Raw genomic sequence first — 19100 nt, 5'->3', positions numbered from 1 at the left:
TTGGTGTCGTGCCTACATCCACGTGCACATCGTCGCGTTTGGTGGGCGCGTTGTTTGGTTCAGTGCAGTGCTGGGGGCTTGTTGTGTGTGCAGAGTTGTTGCTGTTAGCGCTATATTATGTAATTAAATTAATACCTAATGTTGTCTCCACCATATGGACCAAACTGTTACCCCTTTCTACCAGCAGGTGGCAGTATTTAAACGACTGACTGTATTGTGCCTTTGGTAACTGTTTTAAATCAAGTTTACTGATACAGATGTATTTATTGATGTTCATTTCATTTTTTTTATATTATTTGCAACCTAGTTATCATCATCGTCTGCATGCCCTTCTGTTTTAACCTGATCCTAACACTATCATCTCCCTGCTGAAAAAAAACTGCATAGACCGGCATAATTCCCATGCTGGTATGTTGCTGGTTTAGCTGGTGGTCTCCAGCTAACATCAGAAATGTCCTAATGTAGGCCATTTAGTCAAAACAATGATTTACCAGTGTGAATCTTTATTTTCTGTGCACATTCCAGTGTGTGTGGCATGCAGCGCTCCCATTGTGTCGCGCAGGTGTAGATGATCCATGCAGGTTTTGGACATTTGTTCAGCATATATGGCGCAGACATGCTTTCAGGGACATTGCATTTGCAATCTATGGTTGCGGAGCATTTACAGTTAAGCCCTAAAGTTAGAACATTTTACAAGGTCCTAAAAAGAAAGTCCAAAAACATAATTGCATTACTAAAAACAAGCTGTCCATGCTGAGTAAAGCAGCAATAATTGCAACAAAACGTTTCCAGTAACTTTTGAGCAATCCTGCTTATTGGCTTGGATGAATATTTGCCCATTGCTCTGTACAGAACAGCTTTAGCACCAATATTGGTGGGTTTCCTCACATGAGCTGCTTGCTTCCTCTTCCTTCCCCAACATTTCAATAATTTTAAGGTCAGAACTTTTGACTTGGCATTTCCAAAACATTCATTTTATTCTTCTTTAAAGTAGGTGAGTAGATTTATTTTGTCACAATGTAACAGGTTATATAATATAAAGTATTAATTGAGTTTGTAACTTGCTTTTGCTATAGCAGACAATATACAATAATATAGAATCAATTATAATAAACAGAAATAAATTATAATCAGTGTAGGAGTGCTAAGGATGAACTAGTTTACCAGTCCGATAACTTGGGGGGGGGGGGAGCTGCTCTACAGTCTGGCAGCAGAAACTTCTATTGTTTCCAGAAGGCAGCAGGGTGAACAGGTTGTGGCTGGGCGGGTACTGTCCTTTAGTATCCTTTGGGGTCTGCGTAAAATTAACCATGGTTTTACTAGAAGTAAAACAGTAGTTAAAAAAATTAGTAAAAAACCAGTTAAATCATTGTTAGTGTAGTAAACTCATGGTTTTGATTATAGTAATCAATACACCAAAAAAAAAAAAAACATATGGTTGATTTTTGTAAGGCACCGCACCCCACAACATCACTGATGCTCGGGAGATGGGTACTAATGATCTTCTGAGCAGTTTAAATTTCCCTGAGTAGAGTAGGAGGGGTGAGAATATGGGGGGGTGGGGGGGGGTGTTGTATAGACAATGATGTGAAATTGAAAACAGGGGTGTATCATCACCAACCTCTTCTGCATGGTTTGCTGTCTTCTCTGGTCCTGTAGACCAGTGGTTCTCAATGTTATTCCTGGATCCCACTGCTCTGCACATTTTGTATGTCTCCCTTATTTAACACACATGATTCAAATCATAAACTCATTAGCAGAGATCAGTGATGCCACAGTTACTTTGAAAAAGTAATCTGATTACTGATTACTGATTACTCCTTTAAAAAGTAACTAAGTTACTTTACAGATTACTTGATTTTAAAAGTAACTAAGTTAGATTACAAGTTACTTTGTTAGTTACATTCCAGTAGCTGCCAACACCCCCACTGCCTCAACATTAAAAATGACAACCGGTTTTGCCAACACTCACTTTATTGGAAGTGCATTTTTAACAGTAACGTCAACAATGTATCTCCTGACATTTTAAGTTGAACTGTTGTGTTTTAAAAAACTAAAATATGTATATATATATATATATATATGAGTCTTTCTTGACTTCACTAAACATAAATAGGGGTGAGCAGGGGCCATTTTCAGAAAAACTTAATTTTAAAAGTTAATGTTTTAGACAGAGATATATTTTTGCTGTGGTCAATAACTCACAAGTGTGGTCTATCAAAACCAGCTAGAATTTTGAACAAATGTAAAACGACTTCTGTATAATTTCACTTTAAACAAGAGTAGTGAATTGTTACTTTTGACCTTGACAGCAGGGACGAAAGTAACACACAGGTGGGTCAAAAGTAACACAACAAAACATGATAGATTTTTGTGTTACACTTGTTTTTATTAAATATATATTACTATGACCTCTTTAATATGTAACTGCAAACTTATTTTGTAATTTATCTTTGTAAAAAATAATTAAATTACATTTTTATTTTAAATTTCAGTTTTATCAAATGTTTCAAAAGCAACCAACAGTACAAACTTAAATTGCTGAGACTAAAAAAAATTCAATAGTTTGAACACTATGAAAATAAAATTAAATCAAATTAGAATAATATCAATTTTTTACCATATTATACACAGTATTAGCAGCGGGACAAAACTAACAAGTGTTACTTTTGACCCGACAGGTTCTACTTACTCTATAAACACGACTTACTTTTATTTTGAAAAACTGAGAAGTCTTCAGGATGTTATATACCTTGTAGATTTATCAGTATTGTAACACATTAAACGAGAAAACAACGCGCTGTAAGAAAAAAAGACCGCTTTTGGAATGTACTTATCATGGTTGAAAACACAGTTCTGGATCTACACGTGGAAATCGGTGAGTATATAACGCGATATTTGTTAACTCTTTCAGAGGTTATGTGGTAATATGCTGTCATAGTGAGATTTAGATGTTATCAGGGCTCGGAGAAAATCGCTTTGTTACTTTCGTTCTTCAACTCTCCCACACTTACTGGTTTTGCACTGAAGTCCAGCTTTTGTTGTTTGGGTAGTAGATGAACTCCTGCTCACTGCTTCGCATCACCGGGTGGGACTTGCTCTTAGTTTGACTGTCTGCTGCACCGTGCCGCGACTCCAAATGTTTTTTTTTTTTTAAATTGACGTAGTGTTTTTGTAGCTGCATCTCTCTTCTCTCTCCATTGTACGTTGTTTACGTTTGTGTCGCTTACACGTGACCTGAATTGTCCTCGTGCTGAAAACGTGACTTGTCGCACACCTGACTTCACTTCCCGAGACGCAAGAAGAAATATACAAGAAAATATATATTTTACTAAGGAAAATTTCAAAAATAGTAACGCACAGTGACTTGGATAAGTAACTTAAATCTGATTACTGGTTTGGAAATATTAACGCGTTAGATTACTCGTTACTAAAAAAAGTGGTAAAATTAGAGTAACGCGTTACTAAGTAACGCGTTACCGGCATCACTGGCAGAGATCTCCATGAACTGTATATAGAAGCAATTATACTAAACAGAATTATAAGCCTTAGGACTTCACGGTAAATGTTCTGCAACCATATATTGCACATGCAATGTCTTTGAAAGCATGTCTGTGCTATTATGTTGAATAAATGTTTAAGACCTTTATGGCTTATCTTCACTTCCGTGACACAATGGGAGTGTTGAATGTTATACACACTGGAATGTGTATAGAGAAGAAAGATTCACACAGTATATAGCACACTGGTAAATCATTGTTTTGACTAAATGGCCTACATTAGGACATTTCTGATTTCAACATACCAGCATGGAGATGATAGCAGTGAATCAGGTTAAAACAGAAGGGCATGCAGACGGTGATGATAACTAGGTTGCAAATAATATAAAAAAATGAAATGAACATCAATTAATACATCTGTATCAGTAATCTTGATTTAAAACAGTTGCCAAAGGCACAATACAGTCAGCCGTTTAAATACTGCCACCTGCTGGTAGAAAGGGGTAACAGTTTGGTCCATACGGTGGAAACAACATTAAATATTAATTTAATTACATAATATAGCGCTAACAGTAACAACTCTGCACACACAATAAGTTCTTAGTACTGTATTGAACCAAACAATGCGCTCATTAAACGTGACGATGTGTACGTGGATAGGCACGATATTAAATCACTGTAATAAACTGTTGCTAACATATTTCTTTCGGTCCAGGTTTATATAAGCCTATTTATTTATTGATTTTTTTCTTCTAACGTTACTCTGGTGTAACGTTAGTGCTGCATTATGACCGTTCTAATTAAAACATTGGCTATTATTTTGATAGGCTGTATTTAATATAACTTCCGGGTCACGTGACCAACCTGTCTTTCTTTTAATGTAGATCTTCAAACGGAGAAATGAAAAAAGGAATTTCCAAAAACCAAAATCGGACTGTTATTTGAATTTGGTTTAGTCGTTTTTCGTTTTTGGATTCAGAAACAAAAAACGGAAGAACTGCTCTCTTTTACCGGTTTTTGTTTTTTTTGTTTGAAACAACAAACGAAAAACATGTGGTTTCTCGTTATTTCGTTTTTTGGTTTAAACGAAAAAACAAACTATCAAAACGTACACGGACCGAGTACTGCTTTCAAAGCATTCTCAGGATACCTTGAAGTCATACTGTACGCTGATTGGTCTGCTCAGCGCTGCAAAAAATGGCCCCATGACATTATTGACAGGCGACATACAATGCGATTTTCTCTGTATTCAAACATTATTGGAAACATTTGGGATAATGTAAACAAACAAGTGAACAAAATATATAATACTATGCTAGTGGTTTTTGGATATTTTAATACAAAAATTGTTCATATTGTGTGTTTAACAGATCAATGTCAGAGAGGGAGTATTTATTAAAACATTCCCTGTTTTTGCAGTTATGTTTGGTGATACTAATGGCACAAAATTTCACACTTCTTCCTAATAAAAAAATTAATTTCTGAGAAAATATTTTCATTATGCAAGATTCAGAATAACCTTGACCTTCTCTAATTCATGTAAGAGTAAATGTAACATTTAAATGAAAATGTTTGTTTTCAAAGCCTTCTTTCTACAAATGAATGAGTTTTAATTATTGAGTACAGTTGTGTTTCATAGCCTCATTTAAATCTGACCTTTGTGTTTTACATTACAACATGACTCCAATCTCACTTCTTGCATTGTTGAAAATAAATATTGTGTAAATCTCAACGACTACATCTAAACTGTTATTTACAGAAGCATAAACAATCAAACGCTTAGGGTCCAAACACGCTGCACTGCCTTTTTTTGGTCACTTTTCACTGTTTATATTGCAAAGCAACCACTGAGGCAGCTGTCCTGTCAATAAAATATTGAAGCATGAGCCCTCTTTTGCTATTAACGGTCATACCTGCAGAAACTTTAAAAAAAAGCGCTTGCTCTGTCCTTGATCGAGGGTATACCTGGGTTATTCTCACGAAATCCAGACTTAAAAGGTGTCCAGCATCAGATTTTTTAAAAAAAGCCATTGAAGCCAATTTTTTTGCACATACAAGATTAAGGTCTGAACTTACTATAAACATTATTTTTAGAGGATTTAAAAAATATTTCCTATAGAATTATTTTAATTTTTTAGATTATCATTATAAAAAAATATCATTACCGCAACATGATATTACATTAAATATATGCATTTATAAACTCATGTTTCGGTAATGAGAACTAAAAAGTTGTCTAGGTACTATGACAAACTAAATTTCAACTTTTATATGGAGAGAAAAAATAAGAACTGCTTACCTGGTAGCCATCTTGAGTGTCACAGTCAATTATGTCCCTACATTTTTTTTTTTTTGAAAATGTTAGTTCCTTGAGGGCTTAAACAATGATTGAAAATTGTTGCGGAGGATGAGTAATTTTTTCTTGGACACATTTATATTCCTTATTATTGTCTCTACATTTAACACTGATCACCAAATACCACGTTTCTTTACTGTAAATGTTCATAGTATAACATGCACTGAAGCTTTTTATTTTTTAGATTTTTTTAATTATAAATATTCCATGTCAAAAAACCAAAATCCAGTCATGGATACATTGCGGTAATGATGTCATTTGAAATCATGTGCAAAATAGTACACGAAGAGATGTTTGTAACTGTATGCTTCTTATTTTGATACTCTTACTTTGCATTTACTTTTTTATCCATTTTTTTCATGACACCTCATAAGTCTAATTTTGCAAGAATCACGAAGAGATGTTTGTAACTGTATGCTTCTTATTTTGATACTCTTACTTTGCATTTACTTTTTTATCCATTTTTTTCATGACACCTCATAAGTCTAATTTTGCAAGAATCACCCACCTTTTTTCAATGCAGGCACTTTTAATCTTTGTACAGTGCCTTGTGAATGTGTTAGCATTTAGCCTAGCCCCATTCATTCCTATGGCTCCAAACAGGGATGAATTTAGAAGCCACCAAAAACTTCCATGTTTTCATTATTTAAAGACTGTTACATGAGTAGTTACACGTGTAAGTATGGTGGCACAAAATTAAACTTTAGTTTGGAGCCATAGGAATGAATGAGGCTAGGCCAAATGCTAACACATTCAAGAAGCGCTGTACAAAGATTAAAAAATAGCACGCATTGAAAAAAATAGCATAGGCTTTTATATTGCAAAGCAACCACCAAGGCAGCCGTCCTGTCAATAAAATATTGAAGCATAAGCCCTCTTTTGCTATTAACGGTCATACCTCCAGAAACTTTAAAAAGAAAGTGCTTGCTCTGACCTTGATTGAGGGTGAGAGGTGCACAAACACTCAGGAGACAGTGAAAGCGCTCTGTATGATCGACCCTTTACAGGTCTTCATGAACTATTTAAATTGCCTCACAGATGTCTGCATTGTCCAATATTTCTATTTTGAACATGATTTTAAAATGTAAATTATTGGGCTTCTCATTACACTTAAAAGTAGACATTAATCTGTGTTTATTTATGCATTTTACTAATTATTTAATTATTTTGTCTCTCACTGTAGTGTCCCATGTGCCCTATAACATTTGGTCACCTTGTATGTGCACACTTCACAATAAAACCCTTTTTGATTCTGATTCTGATCAAGTAGAAAGGTAAACTGGCTGTTTGTTATTTGAAGAGACACTATATTTGACCTAAGTAAACCTTCTCACTTCTTTTTCAAGCATATAATTTGACAGCTGCCTGTCAGTCTGCAATGGCAGCTTTCTGTGTAAACCTCTGAATCCAGGTCCGATTTATATTCCCTTGAAGCCAAGGAGAAGTCAGGAGTAAAATGAGGATAGGGATGGTTGGAGCTGCGTGGGGTATTCGGCATCTGTCCTTAAGGCGTACCGAGAGAGGTTATGAGACAGCGGCGTGCTAATCCCATTGATAGATGTAGCAGCACGGATTAAAGCACGTTTTGAAATAAGGCTTTACTGTACGCCACAATGTGACCTAGAAGCACAACATTTTAAAACCTTCAGGCTGTTTTCTATAAATCTGGTCTTAAGAAAACCTGAAATGAAAAATCATGGGTAATTGACTAAAACAGAAACTTGTCAACTTGTGCATTGTAAAAACATATATCAAATTGGCATTAAAATTAACTTCAACAATTTCAACTTGTTTTTATAAGTTATGTCAACTTATCAAATGTCAAAACTTCAAATAGTAGGTTAAATTGACTTGTAAAACCAAGCTGTTTTAACCTCATGCTGCACCATTTTACCCACCCCTTATTTTAAAGGAAAACACCACCATTTTTAATATTTTACTATGTTCATACCTCAACAGACAAATTAATACATACCTATATTTTTTCAACGCATGCACTTTTAATCTTTGTACAGCGCCTCATGAATGTGTTAGCATTTAGCCTAGCCCCATTCATTCCTATGGCTCCAAACAGGGATGAATTTAGAAGCCACCAAACACTTCATGTTTTCCCTATTAAAGACTGTTACCAGGGCTTTGAACCAGATTTTTTTTCCCAATTGGTTCATTCTGAACAGAAACAGTATTTTAACGTTTTCGGTTAAACCCTAAAATTGTTGTCCTGAACCGGGTTAGAACAAAAAAATAAAGTTCCAGAACCGGTTAATAACATTCCATGTCAGCTGTGGGACATACAAATAAGTAGGCTGATCATTAGGACATTAAACTTAAATTATTAGTCTACATTAGTGTTTCCCAATCCTGGTCCTCGAGGCCCCCCTCCCAGAAAGTTTTAGATGTCTCCTTAATTAAAACACCTGATTCAACTTATCAGACTCCTTCCAAAATGGTAAACATGTCTACCTAACAAGCTGATGAGTTAAATCAGGTGTGGTAGCCCCTTATGGAACGGCAGAAATTCCACAAGGGGGCGTATTTGTTCCTCAGACGTTGCACAATAAACGTGACATCCGAATATATTAATTATAAGTCGTGAATGAAAAGTGAGATTCGAAAGAATGTCCGTTAGTGAACTAATTGTATACACTATTTATATCGTAATTCGGTCAGAAACATCAAGATTGCGAGATGAACAAATTGTTTTGGATTAAAAGGCTTGGATATTCCATTTTCTTGGACTTTTGGGGATTTATGAACAATTTGTTTTGGACAATTTCACCGAAGCAGATAAAGGGAAGATTTTGAAGGTAAGTAAATATCCTAAATCGGCGCCGCCCGGTTCATGTAACTAACAACTAGATTACAGTTTTATGACTGCTAAAAATCATATTATGCTTTGTGTGTGCGCCAAATGGAATCCCGAAAGTCTTAGATTTACAATGATGTGCCGCATGATCGTACATTTTGAAGATGTTTACAAGAAGTTACAATGACATAATGCAGCCTCACGTGCAAGGGAGGGGGTGTACCGTGTACGGCACAGTGTTCCTTATCAGGTTAAATAAGGAGACATCTAAAACTTTCTGGGAGGTGGGCCTCGAGGACCAGGATGGGGAACCACTGGTCTACACAATTTCCTTAAGTCTCTATCTTGTTATCAAACATTAAAAAAGATAGGGTGAAATAGGGTGAAAGATGATCATTTGCATAAATTGTTTAAAATCACTTAAGTGTTAACATTTGCAAGCCTTTGAAACACATGCAAATGATTTTCACCCTATTTAAATTTTCGTATTAATCTACGAATCGCACGCGAGCCGAACCGTGGGTCGTGACTCGTGATCTGTACGGATCACGGATCAACTGCGATCCGTTACACCACTAATTAGTAAAAAACAAACATCTTGAGATACTTGGTAGCCTACAATATTTACCTCTTATGATTGAGCATTAGAGACTTGGGCTTGAGTAGGTTACTTGTTGGTGATAAGCTTCTCATTTCTTAGATGAGTCAACGATGACCGGAAGTGAACTTCACCGAGTATTACACAGAAATTGTGTCAAAGAACGAAAAAAATAACTGTATTAACCGGTTACCCTTATTTTAAATAAATGGTTTGTTGTGGAACATATATTTTTTGAAAGTTTCTGGTTTCGTTTATGTTCCTTGCAAAACATCAAAAGTTTCTTGGTTTCGTTTTGTGAACCGGTTCAAAGCCTTGGTAGTTACACCAGTAAGTATGCTGGCACAAAATAAAACTTTTGTTTGGAGCCATAGGAATGAATGGGGCTAGGCTAAATGCTAACACATTCAATAAGCGCTGTACAAAGATTAAAGTGCACGCACTTAAAAAGATAGGTATGTATTATTTAATCTAAGTTGAGGTAAGAACATAGTAAAATATTGAAAAACGGTGGTGCTTTCCTTTTAAGTCTCTCCATCTTTATTTCTAAAAATGATGATGTTATAGTGAGAAATTTGATTTACTTTCTCCATACTTTGTCCACAAGGGTGACCCATTATTTTTCAACATATGCCTTCACTATTTATGCATTTGTTTGATGCTTTTATCCACCATTTGATGTATGCATTGTGTGCATTTCTTAGGACTCAAACCTGTGACCTTGTTGTTGCTAGCACTTTGCTCTACCAGTCAAGCTACATGCCCACTTCTTGACCGTTACATGTGAAGATAACCCTAACCCTTTACTGCAAAGTAAATATTAAGCCACAAAATTGCTAATGTTCTTTTGATTCGCAAATGCAAAACTCAATTGTCATGCCCTGCTTCTTTGGGGCTGAATAATCAAATGTATAAAGCACTTGATATAATGGCACACTCTCATTATAACTTCATCATTATGTTTTTGCAAGAGCTGCAAGCGTAATTCATTTGGGAACAATATAAAGCAAAACTCACAAAGAAACCCAGTCACATCTGCACCTCCATGTTCCAAAGCTTTAAAGCCATTTTGGAATATCGCTGCATTCCCACAGCACAATGTTATTGGCCCTGCTTTTTCATGGCTGTAACATCAACAGGAGGCCTTATTTAAAATGCATTACTGCACCCCAGTTAAGCACAACGGATTGGACCCACCGGACGTGTCCATAAAGCGTATGCCCACATGCAGCCGTACCGTTGACACAACCCCATTACGTTTACCTCAAGTTACCCCTTCACTTCACTCGTCCAGTCATCTTGTCTTTTCTAAACTTCCCTTCCTCCTGCTAACAAGAGGCTAATAAGTCCTTTAATTAGTTTGATCAACTCATTTCACAACTCAGTGTTCCTCAATGGGCCTATAGATTATGTAGCAACAGGGCCAACGCAGGAGCTAATGAGAATTGTTTTCAGTCAGTCAGAAAGGTTCAGGTTTTTTCCAGCATCTACTTTCTCGGGTTGAAATAATAATATGCCCTGACCCACACTGAATAGAAGGAGAATTACGAAGAAAGAAAAGGGATTTCAGTTTCTCTTCTAATATGAAAATATATCGTCCACAGAGTTGACTCTATATTATTCTCCAAGCCTTTTTTCGGACAGACGAGATGAGCTTTATTACTACCTGCCATCTCATATTCCTCCCAGCAGAGACTCTCTATGTCCCTTGCTGGATATTTGCCACGTGCTGCTGGCCCTCAGAGGTGCCGCTTGCAGACACAGCAGACCCAGAGATTAGTCATGGGAAAATCAGTGCTGAGATCTCTGTTTTCATTGCACCCTCTTTTAAACAAGGTCTGTTGTCAGTTTTTAAAGATCCCAGTGCATGAATGTGTATACGGTGGGACATACTCTTAACTAATAATATGAACATATAACATTGTTGTCCCTGTAACTCAGTTGCATTGCATTGGTAGTGCAAAAGTCATGGGTTCGATCCCAGGGAACACACATATTGATAAAAACCTTGTAATGCACTGTGAGTCGCTTTGGACAAAAGCATCTGCTAAATGTATAAATGTAAATCACAATAAAACATACTTAAAAGCGTAGTCTTTAAGTATTTTTCAAGTAAATAACTTTAAAGGTGCAGTGTGTACATTTTAGTGGCATCTAGTGGCGAGGTTGCGAATTGCACCCAAAGGCTCAGTCCACTGCTCACCTCTTGCTTTTGAAACAAATAAGATAATCTACGGTAGCCGCCACCATTCAAACATGTCATCGTTGGAGACAACTTAGTAAAAAAGTTTGTCCGTTAAAAGCTTCTGTAGAAAGATGGCTGCACAAAATGGCGGCTTCCATGTAAGTGGACCCTCTGTGTATGTAGATAAAATGTCTCATTCTAAGGCAATAAACACATAACAGTTTATTATGAAAGGTCTTTATACACCCCTGATAATTTAGTTTTGTATATTATTTTGCATTTCTGTCAAGAGATCCTTCTAAAAATTACACACTGCACCTTTAAAACAACACCAAAGAGTTTTTTTTACCTTCAAATAACATTTCCAAAAAAGTTTCAGTCATTCATCCACTCGAAACAGGGTGAACGGCACTTTCACATCCGCTTTGCAGCCCTCTATCGGCCAAAACCGCACTAAAGAAGTTTCCAACCGCCGGGTCGCGGTCTACTTCGAGTGAAAACTACAAAAAACTTGCTTTACGGCAGACCTACAATCCAATCAGAGCCAGCTTTGCTGCAGTAGGCTAAATAATTTACGACAGTGGCAATGGACAATTCCGCTTCCAACCTGTAGGGGGAGCAAAGAGCAAAAACTCTTTAGTGTTGCTTTAACATTTATTAAACAGAAACTATTAAAGCTGCCCTTTTTATTGTTTTATACTGTTGTCTGAGATCTACTTATAATACGTACCCATACGTTCGCGTGGTTTTTACATCCCAAAACATCAAAAGCAATAGGTAATAGGCCATTTTTTACCCTGGTTTTGAGGCTGGCTCGAGAAATTATCCGTTTTAATGGGCCAGCCGCATTGACGACTTGGAAGTAAATGCCCACTGCTATGATTGGATAACAGTTGTTCGTAGTCAAACTAACTTTTAATACTCAATCAGTTTACTGTTAAGCGAGTGTCTTAAGACAGAGTGTCTTTCTTACACACACACATTTTATCATAAACCCTTTCGACGAGCACACACACACACACACACACACACGCATTCTGGTTTCCCTGTTTTGTGGGGACATTCCCTAGACGTAATGCATTTTATACTGTACAAACTGTATATTCTATTCCCCTTACCTACCCCATTCCCTAACCCCAACCATCACAGAAACCTTTAATGTACCATCATTTTGTTTGATTTATAAGCTTGTTTCCTCATGGGGACCTCAAAATGTCCCCACAAGGTCAAAAAACACTGGTATTCCTATCTTTGTGGGGACAATTGGTCCCCACAACGTGATAATTACCAGGTACACACACACACACACACACACACACACCCACACACACACACACACACACACACACACAAACACACACACAAATTTGAACTTTTTTTGTTATTGACTTTTGTACTGAAAATTCTGGCATTTTTGATAGAACTGTTAACCTTAAAGTTGTTATAAGTCAGGCTTTTATATAAAAAAATATATACACTACTTTTTCTTGTAAAGTAAATAGGAGATATTTCTTTTCTGTTATCGTGGCTGCTGTGCACCCGGCCGAGAAACAGATATGAAAATCTGCCACTAAGCAGCATGCGTTCGAATCTGACGTTCCCCCACAATCTATAGGCATGAACATCTGTTGGTTTACCCTTAAGCTCTCCCTGGAGAATATGAAAGAGTTTTATTTTGCAGATTTAACGTTTATGGCCAGACTGGTGTTTTAACCCGTGAACTTTGTGGTGTCGGTTTTAACATTGTAAACTGTGTGTGTCCTCTGTGAAGATTTAAAGGGACAGCCAATGTCAACGATCTTTGGCCAAGATAAGTATTAAAAACTGGTGGAGAGACAATAGTGGGATTCAGTTTGTTTTCATGCAAGGGGTTGTAGAAAATGTCATCTTTATTTGCTAATACTTATAACTCTAATGCTTTGTATAGTATGTATGATTTTTTTAAATTGTAATTTAACCTCTACATTTGTTTCTATCACAGTGCCCCCATCTCCTATTGCTCCACCCCAGCTGTTGAGAGCGGGCTCCACGTATCTTATCATTCAGCTTAACACCAACTCCATCCTGGGCGACGGTCCCATCATTCGTCGTGAAATCGAATATAGGGCCAGTCAGGCACCCTGGTCTGAAATTCTTGGAGTTAGCATGGTCACCTATAAACTCTGGCACCTGGACCCAGATACAGAGTACCATATCAGTGTGCTGCTCACCCGACCGGGCGAGGGTGGGACTGGGCCACCCGGACCACCCCTCATCAGCAGAACCAAGTGTGCTGGTGAGTGAACTTGTGGTGGGATTTTTATAAATATATTTAGTACTGTGCAAAAGTCTTAGGCCACCATCACCAGCTTTGTTGTTTTAGCAAAGTTTTAATGTCCATCCATATTTATTTTTCATTCTAAACAGAAAATACTGGAAATATTTTTACAAAATTAAAAAAACAATTTTCAGAACTAAATGTCTTCTTCAGGCATTGGTCAGTGTTAAGTGTGACCTCTCTTGGCACGAAACACATCTTGAGCTTTTTTGAGGAGATTGAAATCCTGAAGTCATTTGATTAGAATTAGAAATTTGGATTTAATTTCATTTAGGTTTAAGAGATCCTGCAGTTTCCTGCTATTGCTCAAGTGTAATGGGAGTTTACCCTAAATACTTGACACTTTAGCTTATACTTTTATACTGTTTTTAATACTACATACCCATTTCCTGAATTTTCTGGTTGTATTCTATTAAAGAGACTGAGAAATAATTATATATGATCACTATACAATTGCTAAAACAACAAATCTAATGGTAGCATGGTGGCCTAAAACTTTTGCACTGTACTGTATATTATTTTTTTCACAGGAATAGTTCACCCAAACATAAAACATTCTTGCATTATTTACTCTGTTTTTTTTAAATGCAGCTTTTCCCATACATTGACAGCTCTTCGTACTATTCACGTCACTGTATTCCAACACTGAAAGCCATGGTATAGTTTTGTATGAGGAACAGACTGAAACTAGTTTTTTAATTTGTGTTTGAATCTGGATGGCTCCTATGATTTTAGAGATTAAAGGATATAGTGAAGAAAATATGGAGTATTGGGGCAGTTTCCCAGACTGGGGGGGGGATTCAAGGCCCTGAGAAGTTTTTGAAAATATACATACATAGATACAGGTCATTGAAAGTGCTTGAATCTTTTTTATCCAAGAAGTTTTCTGGAAAAAAATCCATATTATTCCCTGTGTAGTGTAGGATAATATCATTATAATTCTAGACTTTTTTAAACTGTTCGCTTTGAATGCTTATATCTTCTGTATGTGAATGTTGATATATACCAAAATGCTTTTTTGGATAGTTGTGTTTGACAAATGAAAACGTCTCGGGTTATGTATGTAACTGTTATTTCCTGAGAAGGGAACGAGACGCTGCGTCTTCCCTGCCATACTTCCTGCATTCGTGTAATGCCGTCTTTTAGATAGCGATATACTTACTGTCTCCCGCGTCACCCTGTCTTTGTCGTTAAGCCTCACCATTGGTTGAATTTGATATACACATTCAAACACACTTACCCTTGGAGGCGTCCCAAAGTCTCACCGCAGTGACGCAGCGCGAGTTCCCTCGAAAGGAAACTTTCACAATGTATATTAAAAGGTAACACGATGTAACCTTGCTCTCACTTGAAATGTGTCCCCACATTTAGTCCTTAAATTTGAGGGTATTGCATCTGGAAAGTCTTTGAAAGGTCCTTGAATTTGAAGTTAACTAAGGTGTTGGGAACCCTAAGTGAAGAAAATATGGAATATAGAGTGCAAGTCATACAAACGTACATACTTGAGTGGCTTTAAAACAACCACTTACAGGTTTTAAACAACATAAAAATGTGTAAATAATGTCAGATTTTTCATTTTTGAATGACCTATTGCTTTCATGAACAGCGTGAGAATTCTCGAAACAAATGCAACTGTAAAAAACCTAACCGAAAATGTGGATGATTAATTTAAATTGAAGTTTCCTGATCCAAATCTGTGGGTATCTCTCCCGTGGCGCCTTCTTGTGCCTGTCAAAACAAACAGCGAGGGGGACGGTAATGCATGGCTCTACCTGCAAATGAGAGTGGCTGCCTCCACCTGCTGCTTCACAACCAGAAAGGGTATGATTAGGTAGATTGATCCTGCTTTTATCCAAGTCCAAACACACGTTCAGGGATTTTGGCCGACCTGGTCAACACCTTAATGGTCACCATTGTACAGTGTGTCGTGTTGGAAACGCACAAACCCATTATGCTGGTCACTGCCTACCACTTTTTCTATTCTGAATGACACAGCACGATCATGGCTAGGCTGTTCCTGAGCCACTTACCATTTATCAGAGAAAGAAATAAAGAGAGAGGGAGGGAAAAACGAGGCTTTGGAATGACAAGCGTGTGTAAAAAGACATCGGCAGATAAAGGAAAGATTTCTGAGTCATCTCAACCGAGAAAAATACTTTGTAACAAGTGTCTTAGACAGCTAAAGGAATAGAAAAAATGTTACTGCTAAATATTTCCCACTGTTTCCATTTTCTCCCACACATTAAAATTAGATTGAAATTTGTTTTTAAATGGAGTATTTGCATCATATTCCCAGCGGAGAAGCCTTCACATGAATATTGGGGCTGTTCAAGCTGCCGTCAAATTTGCTGAACTGTTAAAGATGTAATTTTGACTCGATAGAAGCACATCAGCGGGATTGGAAGTAAAATGAGGTTTTCATAACTGGTTCGTGCTCGAATCTCCTGTGTATTTTGCTTTTAACTGTGTAGAAGTTGAAGATATAATTGAGTGCTTGGAGGAAGTTTGCTAGTGGGAACAGCATGGTGTGTCTGAGGCTGTAAAGTCTTGATTTGTTTGACAGCGCTTGCTCACACACGCGCACATGTGCGTGTTCAATGTGATGACTTATTAATCACAGTAGAGAGGGGTTAGCGTCTGTAGTCATGACATTTGATACTCAAATTCGCCTTCGGAGAGTGTCAACACATTTGATCTTTGCAGATCGCTGTATGAAACAAAGATCATTGTTTTGTAAGATCGATCTTTTTGTCATTTTAATTAAAAATGTGGATGTTTTTTGAACTGTATTATTGGAGGCTTTGAGGGTCTTTACATAAAATCCATTAGTTTTACTCTTGAAGAGACTGTGCACAGAGGTTGCACTTTGATAGCTCAGAGAACTTAAAGGACAAGTTCGGTATTTTACACTTAAAGCCCTGTTTTCAGATTGTTTATGATGAAATAGAACGGTTTTGACTGAAATTTGGACATATGCCGCTGGCCCGAGAATTTTCGGTTTCTGTGGTATCACCCCTCCCCATCCTCACAATGGCTGCATAGGTGCACTGGAACAATTCTTCCCAAAATGCAATAAACTTTTGTTTACAAAGACGTGAAACTCACCGAGTGGTCAGGGGTGTTCACTGATATGCTCACAAATAGCTGCAAAAGATGCTTTCCAACAGCTGTTTTACCATTCGTTGTAAACTTGTGGACCTATTTTTCCAAACGCCTACATTCTTCCGTTGAGAGCTTGAATAATAGACACTCCAGCCCAGTTGGTGGCGATAATCCACGTTTGCCAATTGCAAGAATACAAACAAGGTTCCCGGCGGCGGAGTAATACTGTACCTAACAGCACATCTAATACAAGTCAATGGAGTTGGACAAAAACTATGATAAAACCTGTTGGAAAGCATCTTTTGAAGCGATTTTTGTGTGAGCATATCAGTGAACACCCCTGACCCCTCGGTGAGTTTCACATCTTTGTAAACGAAAGTTTAATGCATTCTAGGAAGGATTGTTCCAGTGCACCTATACAGCCATTCTGAGGGTGGAGGGGTGATACCACAGAAACCGAAAAGTCTCGGGCCAGCATCTTATGTCCAAATTTCAGTCAACACCGTTCTATTTCATCATAAACAATCTGAAAACAGGGCTTTAAGTGTAAAATACCGAACTTGTCATAAATCTCATAAATACTCATAAATACTCATAAATTGACGCCTTAGATTGATGTTGCATTAGAAATGGGAGAACAAACATTTTTGCACTTTTTTTAGCACATTTGTGGCATAGTGTACTGTAGAGCACTTTCATGTGTCAGGTATGGAAATCAGCACAGGGATTTACTTACAATCCATTAAATAACTATATTGACTGACTGGATTTGGCCTGTGGGTTTTCAACTGCAGAGCCCTGCATTAGTTAGTAGGTATTGACTGTTTCTTAAAGGAATAGTTCTTTGAAAAATTTAAATTACCCAATAATTTACTCACCGTAATGACATTCTTTCTGCCGATCACATTTAAAGTTATGTTAAATAATAGCCTGGGTCTTCCTAGTTTTGTAATTGCATTGTACCCAATAGTACCCAATTTCAGAAGCCGATTCATCTTAAAAAAAGTAATCTGTATGAAGGTTAATAAAATTCTTCTAAGCAAATTCTTATGTTTTTGAGAGACAACTATTTTGAGCGTGTTTAGCGATTGATGGGTTACATTTAAATGTAAGCACATTTAGATAAAAATTGTGAAGGAACCAGTGATCATCTTATGTATCGTCATGGACCCGACGTGGCACCATTTTTGAAGACATACATTAACCCACTGTTTGTATTTCTCTTTTTTTGTATTTCCACTTTTTTCATGCTGGTTTGGCTTAAAAATGTGGATAATATTCAGTGCCAAGCTAGGAAAAGCCAGGATATTATTTAATATAACTCTGATTGTGTTTGGCTGAAGAAAGGAGCTCTTAGACACCTAGGATAACATTAAAGAGCACATATTGTCCGATTCACATTTTTAAATTTCCTTTGGTGTATAAGGGTGCTTTCACACCTGTCTCATTTAGTTTGGTTGAATCGTACAGAGTTCGATTACTTACTTGGTGCGGTTCGTTTGGGCAGGTGAGAATGCAGCAATCGAACTCTGGTGCGCACCAAAACTGGACCAAACAAGCGGACCGAGACCTCCTTAAAGAGGTGGTGTGAAAAGGAACCAAAACTGCTAAAGAAGCTACAATGTATAATTTTTTGCTTTTGGTCCGGACCAAATGAACCGAACTACAGATGTGAAAACACCCTAAGCCCGCTAGTAGCGATATGTCTGATGATCATTGATACAGGATACTATTGTCTACAAAGTAAACGATGACGCGAGTTATAGTGTCCAACTTAAATCTCTTTTCTTGGACTACAACAAACACACTGATTGTAGACAAGAGTTTACTTCCTGGGATTGGTGATGTAGACAAGACCAACGTTATCATAATTCCTCCCGCTTTGACTCACAGCCTTTAAGTTAACTCCTGTTAACAACCTAATCTTTCAAACATGGTAAGGATCGTCACATTTCTGGCTGACATCAGAGGTATTCCGGCAAATCATAACGTACAGATTAGCTGGCCAATCAGGGACACAGAGCTTTTCAAATCCATGCGTTTCAGGAAGAGAGTCAAATCTAGACAAAAATGTTTGGTATGTGAAAAATAATGTTTTTTAACCATAAACCATGCAAACACAATGTATTATACCAAATACACAAAATAATGTTGTTTTTTAGCAATGAAATATGTGCTCTTTAAATAAGGAAATTATGAGGCAATTTTTATTGTTCAGAAAACTATTTCTTAGGAA

The 19100-nt window shown here is 37.1% G+C and overlaps 1 protein-coding gene across 1 annotated transcript in view; it reads left to right on the top strand.

Annotated features, from left to right (window-relative positions):
* The window catches only part of ptprub (protein tyrosine phosphatase receptor type Ub), a 269588-nt gene that overhangs the window by 165262 nt on the left and 85226 nt on the right, over positions 1-19100 (top strand). Inside the window, exon 7 of the mRNA XM_073872305.1 lies at positions 13427-13720. Coding sequence (XP_073728406.1) covers positions 13427-13720 — 294 coding nt within the window. The remainder of the gene's footprint in view (positions 1-13426; positions 13721-19100) is intronic.

This window comes from Misgurnus anguillicaudatus, chromosome 10 (assembly GCF_027580225.2).
Source record: "Misgurnus anguillicaudatus chromosome 10, ASM2758022v2, whole genome shotgun sequence".
NCBI classification, from domain to species: Eukaryota; Metazoa; Chordata; class Actinopteri; order Cypriniformes; family Cobitidae; genus Misgurnus; species Misgurnus anguillicaudatus.
The sequence above is the reverse complement of the archived record's forward strand: the minus strand, read 5'-3'. Positions and strand labels throughout refer to the sequence as shown.